We start from the raw sequence: 8,887 nt of genomic DNA on the forward strand, positions 1-8,887 counted from the left end.
AGCAGGCAGAGGATGCTGTGGCTGTTATTCTACTGGCCCTACCCACAGGGGGACAACTATAATAAGGCTAGTTGCTTTACGTTGCACCGACACAGATAGGTCTAATGGCGATGATGGGACAGGAAAGGCCTAGGAATGGGAAGGAAGCAGCCGTGGCCTTAATTAAGGTACAGCCCCAGCATTTGCCTGGTGTGAAAATGGAAAACCACAGAAAACCATTTTCAGGGCTTCCGATAGTGGGGTTTGAAACTACTATCTCCCGAATACTGGATACTGGCCGCACTTGTGTTCCAAATTATCCGAAATTCACTTGCCTTGGTGTGGTATGTTTTTATGTTCTGGCCTCAGGAGATTAGTAAAACAAGAACAGTAAGGATGCATACCTCAAATATCTGGTACTTTTTCTTCAACCACGCAAACGAATATAACAGATATACGCATACAAATCGAAGTAAAGCAAAATGTCACAAACGTCAAAAACGTGGTCGTCCCACGCGGTCCAAGTTGACAAACTCAAATCGACCAATAGCAATCGGAAGGTGTTGCTACCAATAGGAGCTGCCGTATTCGTCACGTGGGCTTAGGGTGAGTGACGTGATGTACAACAGCGCGCCACGCGGGTGGAGGGCAAAAGTATTCAGTCTGAGCCGGGCCCTCGGAAGGCTAGGATCTATGCCGCTGTCAAACCCTTGCACGTGGTAGTGGAGGCGGTAAGGTTCGGCAGTTCGGTTCACTGCCGTCTCAATCCTACATATATAGATTGAGGCGGCGGTGGTTCGGTTATTGATGTTGGGGAGGAAGGGGCGTTAGCGTTGAAGGAGGGATTGGATATGGGTGGGGTATAGTAGCCATTACTGAATTAAAACAGCTCATTAGGGAGCTTTAATTTGAAAATGCAACAACCCGACAACATTATAGAGATCATTTTGCAGTTGCTCACAATTTTGTAACTTATTTATTACTCTGTACAGAATAACATCATCTGCGAAAAGCCTTATCTCTGATTCTACTACTTTATACATATCATTGATATATTAAGAAAACATAAAGGTCCAATAACACTGCGTTGAAGAATTCCCTTCTTAATCTTTACAGGACAGGATAAAGCTACACCTACTCCAATTATCTGAGTTCAATTTTCTAAAAACAGAGCCACCCATTCAGTCACTCTTTTATCTAGTCCAATTGCACTCATTTTTGCCAGTAGTCTCCCATGATCTACCCTATCAAATGCCTTAGGTAGGTCAGTCGCGATACAGACCAACTGACCTCCTAAATCCAGGATATCTGCTATATCTTGCTGGAATCCTACAAGTTGTGCTTCAGTGGAATAAACTTTGCAACAGTATGGCTTCTCTTCTGGTTGTGTCAGCATATGAACAGTTAGGTCAGACTGCCTTTCTTTGTGAATGATTTGCCACAGACATAGCAACTGTTGTCTTCTCGCCTCTATGGGTCCGCATATGATCGGTCACATTGCCTTTCCTTGTGAATGATTTGCCACAGACATTGCAGCTGAAAGGTTTCTCGCCTGTATAGGTCCCCATATGTTTGGTTAGTTTGCCGCTCTTTATGACTCGCCTGTATGTCTCCGCATATGTTCGGTAAGTTTGCCTCTCCTTATGAATGATTTGCCACACACATTGCAGCTGTAAGGCTTCTCGCCTGTATGGGTCCGCATATGTACGGTTAGTTGACCTGTCTGTATGAATGATTTGCCACAGACATTACAGCAGTATGGCTTAACGCCTGTGTGGGTCCGCATATGAACTGTCAGAGTGTTTTTGCTTGTGAATGGTTTGCCACAGACATTGCACCTGAATAGCTTCTCGCCTGTATGGGTCCGTATATGTTCGTTTAGTGTACCTCTCTTTATGAACGATTTGCCACAGACATTGCACCTGTATGGCTTCTCGCCTGTATGGATCCGCATATGATCGGTTAGATTGCCTTTCCGTATGAATGATTTGCTACAGACATTGCAGTTGTAAGGCTTCTCGCCTGTATGGGCCCGCATATGATCGGTCAAACTGCCTTTGCTTGAGAATGATTTGCCACAGACATTGCACCTGTGAAGCTTCTCGCCTGTATGGGTTCGCATGTGTTCGGTTAGTTTACGTGTGTTTATGAATGATTTTCCACACACATTGCAACTGTAAGGCTTATCGCCTGTATGGGCCCGCATATGATCGGTCAAACTGCCTTTGCTTGAGAATGATTTGCCACAGACATTGCAGCTGTAAGGCTTCTCGCCTGTATGGGTCCGCATATGATGGGTCAGATTGCCTTTCTTTGCGAATGATTTGTCGCAGACATTGCAACTATATGGCTTCTCGCCTGTATGGCTAAGCATATGTTCGGTCAGACTACCATTCCTTGTGAATGATTTGCCACACACATTACAACTGTAAGGTTTATCGCCTGTATGGGTCCGTATATGTTCGGTTATTTTACCTCTCTGCATGAATGATTTGCCACAGACATTGCAACTGTATGGCTTCTCGCCTGTACGGTTCCGCATAAGATCGGTCAGGCTGAGTTTCTGTATGAATGACTTGCTACAGACGTTGCAACAGTATCGGTTCTCGCTCGTGTGAGACCGCATTACTCCCGGCCTTTTCCTGAAATTTGTATGGGTTACTGAGCATTCGTTTATAATGCCACCTTTATGCAATCGCGTGTCCCCTGTCAACATTTTCCTCTTTGTAAAGCATTTATCAGAAAATCCGCACACTTGGAGCGGGTGGATACTGAGGTATTTCGACAAGCTGCTTCGGCTACATAACACCTTTTCGCAGCGAACGCATTTGAAGGGTCGATCTTCTTTGTGTCTCTTCAGATGTCGCAAGAGGTCCAACTTCCTAGCCAAGACTTCACTGCACACACTACACCTAAAACTAGATGATCCGCCGTCCGGAGGTTGATGATCTCTATAGCTCACCTCGGGTCTCGATCTGCAGTGACAAATTAAAACCATGTGACCATTAGTTCAAGAGCCAAATCCACTACAACTCTCACACAGGGGATTTGCTACTGGACATTCCAATCACTGATATCCAGTGCAGAGTGCTCGTTACTCATAAACATTACATTCCTGAGAGTAAACATCATCTGAGGTTAAATTTCAAAAGCTCTCACTTTTTACGAGAAAATATTGCGTCTTTTCTTAATCACGATATCACGCGCAAGAAACTTGTAATGGTTTAGAAATGTACGAGTTAATTTTGAAGAAAGCATGAGAAGTGGTCCAGCCTAAAAGGGTAAATACTCGTACAAGCTCTTTAATCCAGCACATATTATTCTATCGAAATCCGTAGTCTGTTCTCCTACATAAAGAACGGCATATGCTTTGGAGTTTTGATCTTCTTGAAGCACTCTGCGCTTTGTTGCAGGCAAGTAATAATTTTTGTAATGGACCTTGTGCTTGAGGTTGTTTGAGAGAATGTCTGTGTTGTAGATATTAATAAAGTTGAGAACGTTTGTCGACATTCAGCAAGATCTGTTGAAACATGGCTAATCTTTTATGAATGTTATTTTGACACACAAATATGCATATTGTATTTGTAAATTGTTAACTTATCACTATACCATTTTATTATGTCACTGTGTCGCTTTTCCGAAATACGTATATTTGATGTGCAATCAAACATAGCCAACCTACATATAGGACGGTAGGTTTATACAAGGACGTTCATACTTACTACCATGTACTACATCAGTCTACGTGTTAATTCCTGTACTTAACACGGAAGCCACTAATCCTGATGAAATCCTGGAAAAGCTGAAATATAATAAGTATACGACGGCTCTCTCGCTAGCATTGATACTGTCTTTTCTCCTCAAGACACTGCTGTTAAAGGCATTATGAAGGCAACACAGAATATGGAATTGGTGGTAGCGTTTTATTACAATGTTCTAATATCCTGATTTTGAAACCAAACGCAACCTATCATGCCCTTCAATATTCTTACACGTATTACTTTAACAATACGGATAGAAGGAACAAGAAAATCAATGCTTGAGCCAAAATTCGAGATGACAAGACGTTGAATTGCACCGTAGTGGATATTTCTGCCATGTAAAAGAAGGAATATTATTCTATTTATTTCAAAAGATCATGGGCAACGTGATTATTTTTAGTGGATTCATAACATAGTTGGATAGCATCCAATTCTGAGCCTGTCTCCCCACCACAGAGTAGTTCTACATATTCTACGGAAGAAGGGCGGGAAATGCAAATTTCTTGGTTAAAGGTGAGATCCGCTTACAACTGCCACATGGGAAAATCGATCACGCAGGCTAAAATATATCGTAACATGAACTGGTACTTTCCAATTCATGCTGTATGAACTGAATTCACATGGCCCAGTTGAATGCATGACTGGCTCACAAGCAAAGTAATGGGAGGCTCGACCATGCATGGTTACTGCACTCTTTGGAGATAATAAGTGGACAAATGAAAGGGGGGCATTGATTCCAGGTATGACAGACTAAATCTCTTGATCATGAAACAAATATTGATGTTGACACCACTAGACAACAGGGGGCAGAAAATACGACACTGGATTGTATGTCATGCGTTCTGTGGCATATCACATCAAGCAAAGGTGCAAAAGCCTGTAACCCTTCTTCTTTACGTGAATACGTGATTCCTGTGACAAGTAATTTATCAGGTTCACAATTAGTTTTCAGTAAAATAATGTTTCATTTTGCATTGATAAATATTCTACACGAACCAGCTATATTGCTGTAACTCGTGGCGCTTCCCAGGTGACGGATACGGGTTCCCCGCTGGCCTGCCGATGAACATGAGCAAAATATAAAAGCTATCGCGTACCAAACATGTACAAAGTCTTTAATGGCAACTTTGGCGGAGATGGAGACGTTCACTAGGGACCAGATGGCGAGAGAGGTACACTAAATTTCTGGAAGTTAATGCAGAAAAGAGGGTAGCATTTCTTCTCTAGAGGAGTGGCTGCAAAAGGCATCTGTTCTCCATGTCCGCAGCTGCGTTACTAAATTCCGTCATGAGCCCTTAAATGCTTCAAGACAAGCTGGCCGTAAAATAATGCCGTTACATCATTACAGAAATATGTCTCATGGTATCGGAGCCAAGGTTAGTGCAGCCCCTGGAAGGGACGCGCATTGGCAGTGCCCAGTCAGCATGAAAAGTATGCTAGGGTTACCGTCGCACGGGCAGTGACGGCTAACCATGCTAGTACCCCCATTTTGTATCCCATCAGAGAATTATTCCTGGGTGAAGTAGCGAATAAGCCACTGCACTTGAGAGAAGGCTTGTAGGCATCTGAGAGATGCGGAAAAAAAGATGGAATAGAGAGAAGTCATGTGAAAAGAGGTGTGGTTACTAACTGGTGTACAACAGAAACCGAAGAACAGCTCATGGAGTTGACATTGTCATATCAGCTAAATTTGACGGTTCAGTCTCCGAGGTGCAAAAATTTGACAATCGCTTGATGTAACACGTCCGCATTGGGGAGAGAAGGAAATTCCAATTTTTCAGCGCAACGCTCCACAAACTGACGTGCGCATGGAAACCAAAGATGCGTTCTGGGCACTGCCTGACATGAAGACCGCTGCCGCTGATCTGAATGGACGTGTCGGACCGAAGAAAGAAGAACAAACAGTCCATGGCGTTCATGGACATGGAGAAAAGACCGACGATGCCCAACAAATTCGCGATTATGCAGAAACTGATCATCGCAAACACACGGCTCAAAAAGAGTGATATTCATCTACTCTGTACTACAGTGGCTCCCATCCAATTCGCATTGACTACATCCTTGTGAGAGGGTGAAATCTCGAAGATGTTCTAGAGATAACAGTTGCCCCTTATTAAATCCTTGCGATGCAACAACGACCAGTCATCTAAGCTGCGGATAAAGTCACCAAGAGCCCAATACTGCAAAGGAAATAGACAAATTGGGATCAAATGGTTGCCCCTGAAGAAGGAGACTAACGTCGTTGCAAAAGTTACAGAGTCACAAATCACCATATTTGAAGTGAGCCGGACTAAACTGAAAGACGCCTTTCGCTCTATTCCTGGAACAATTAAGTCAGGGCGACGACAACGAAGGATTAAACATGACATATGGTCAAGGAATGAAGATGTTAAATATGCAGTACGCTTGAAGAAGCAGCTGTACCACGAGTTTCTTGCTCGCTGGAATGCCTACAAGGCAACCACTCGTAAAATGAAGGAGGTATTTGCCGTAACAAAATCAAACCGGTAGGCAGGTCTATATGTGAAACATGACATGCGCGAATTCGAGCGGAATTTTTAACGGCTAGTCAATCGAGCCATCGCAAAACGTCAGAAGTCCAACGTTTTTACGGCATCAATGAGGAAACAGACCATTTGCTACTGGACAGGCGGGAAGCGCGAGTACACTGGTGGAACTATTTTGACAACATCTCAATCATGGAATTTCCGTATCTACCAATCCTAATCACCTCCGCTGTTGAAGGTCCAACGTAGGAAAATGACGTCACTAAAGTCCAGGCTATGCTGAAGGAAATGAAATCAGGGAAAGCCATCTGTCACGATTATCTTCCAGCAGAGTTTTTTTTCTCTCAATGGGGGGATGCAGCAGTGTGGCTAAAGCAAGCTTTTCAACGATATCATCAAGGAAGGTCAAAAACAGACTAGCGACGGAGTATCAATTCAGAAATAAGGGAAGCCCTGCCGATTTTTCTAATCACGGCCCGAACATACTTCTGAACCTCGCAATGAGAGACTTAGAACAAATCTTCGACAAAAGGATTAGCGATTTAGACAAACATAGAACAAGCCAAGCTGGATTTGTGTAAAATTGTGGCACAAAAGGAGAAACCCATGCTGCAGGACTATTACTTGAGAAACACTGTGAAAAGAATAAGAGGCTTCATCACAAATTTCTGGACCCTTAGAAGCCCTTCCATCGGGTACTCCATGACCTAATCAGTCAGCCCTACAAGTACATGGCATTCCAGAGCACCTTGCTGAGAGGGTATAATTGCTCTACAAAGAACAAATGAGTTGTGTTCAAGCTGCCGCAGGAGCGTCTGATGACTTCCGCATAACTGTAGGAGTCCATCAAGGCCCCGGCTTATCACCACTGCAGCTCATTCTTGTGATGGACATAATTACCACAAACCTGCGCAATACAATACCATGGACACTTCTCTAAGCAAATGATATCATTTGGCTGAAGAGAATAAGCTAGACCTGCAGCGTCAAACAGAAGACTGGAACAATCGACTAGCGCAATAAGCCCCGCGCCTCAACAAGAACAAGACAGAATACATTGCATTACATCGTCGAGAATTTGGAACCATGCATGTTGACGTTGAAGATATAGCACGAGTAGAGATATTTAAGTATATTGGCTCCACAATCTATGATTATGGCCGACTTACTGATGAAATCAACTTAAGGATATACAAAGCCTGACTGAAGTGGAGAATGACAACAGGCGCCCTTCCGAACTTTGGACGAAGGGCCATCTCTAAACTAAGTTCTACCGAACTGATATCTGTCCTATCGATATCCATCCTGTCGTTTTCTACGGCAACAAATGCTGACCAGCTCTAGAGGTAGAACGCCAACTAAGCATCTCGGATACGAAGTTGCTTAGGTGGAAGGCTGGCATAATTATACTAGATCACATTTCAAATGATGTTATAAGAAAACGTTTTGGCATTGCACCGATCGAGAAGAAAATTGGGGAAAGGCGTGTGCGCTGGTTTGGGCATGTGTTGCGTGTAGAGGACGATACATTGGGAAAGTCAGACTATTACACAGAAAGTCGGTGAAAAGAGGCGCTAGGGACGAACCAGACAGCATAGACTGATAAAGTGCACAACGGCCTGAAAGTTGGACGACTACATGCAGACATGGCCCGAGACCGAACCAACTGGAGTCAATGAACCACAACACCGGACCCTGCCACCAGATGCAGACTGGTGAATATTCTGTTACAAAAATGAAATGTAATGGATATTTTACACATCCTAACATTCAAATTAGTTTATTGTATGTTCAAATTTTCTTCCCTAATGCGTATGTCCGATATCTATAAAAACTTATTTTCACAAGATAGCGTTTGAATGGCTGAACGCTTCTGGATTTCGTGTTTAAGTGACTAATATAAATGCATTGTGAAGAAAAACTTATAACTCAAAAAAATAAAACAATTGGGCATATATGTGTTAAATGGGAAGGACAGTTTGAATATCTGGTGAAATTCTACGAGTACCTACAAGAGGGGAGTCCGTCAGTGTATTCTAGACTGAATAGAATTTTGCAATTCATATGTCTGCTTACATACGTCATAGACAGCAGACGATCATATTAATCAGCTTGTTATTTTCACTCCGATCACGCCTATAAATATGAAGACCATTGGAGGAGTGGCACAAAGTGGTCAGCTCAGATCCATGTGACACTCAACGCTCTAAGGCTGGAAGGAAGCCACATAAATAAGTGGTTAGTTCAGGACCATGTGTCTCTACACAAACGGAAGTAAGCCTCATCACTATTTAGCTCAGGACGATGTGTCTCTCCACAAATGGAAGGTAATCTCATCACTAATTGGTAATCCCAGAAATACGTGTATTTCCACAAGTCTGCATTTAGGAAATTTTATGAATCTTAAAATCTTTTCTTATGTAATTCAATACCCAACTGGCATGGCAAATAGTTTAGACATTTTAAAGGAAGTAATTTAAGTTGTCTAATTTAAGTAATTTGTAGACTGCTGAAATGAGAGTGAGGAAACAATAGCGCCTGAGGTGAGATACAAAACAAAGTGGGAAGTAGCGGATAACATCCGGTCGACTGAATCCTTCAGAAGCATCTAAAATCTATGATGTAAAATGGACTAAGCTA

The 8,887-nt window shown here is 42.8% G+C and overlaps 1 protein-coding gene across 1 annotated transcript; it reads right to left on the bottom strand.

Moving 5' to 3' along the window:
- Positions 1 to 1,570: 1,570 nt before the first annotated feature.
- Positions 1,571 to 2,605, bottom strand: LOC137503269 (zinc finger protein ZFP2-like). The gene has a single exon (XM_068230815.1). It carries the CDS (start codon positions 2,603 to 2,605, stop codon positions 1,571 to 1,573), a length of 1,035 nt encoding a protein of 344 aa, XP_068086916.1.
- Between the last annotated feature and the right edge of the window lie 6,282 nt (positions 2,606 to 8,887).

Source organism: Anabrus simplex, chromosome X, assembly GCF_040414725.1.
Source record: "Anabrus simplex isolate iqAnaSimp1 chromosome X, ASM4041472v1, whole genome shotgun sequence".
In the NCBI taxonomy this organism is placed as follows: Eukaryota; Metazoa; Arthropoda; class Insecta; order Orthoptera; family Tettigoniidae; genus Anabrus; species Anabrus simplex.

What these genes read in the sequence shown, in the direction of transcription:
- LOC137503269 (XM_068230815.1), bottom strand. Translation starts at nt 2,605, where the DNA reads ATGCGGTCTCACACGAGCGAGAACCGATACTGTTGCAACGTCTGTAGC.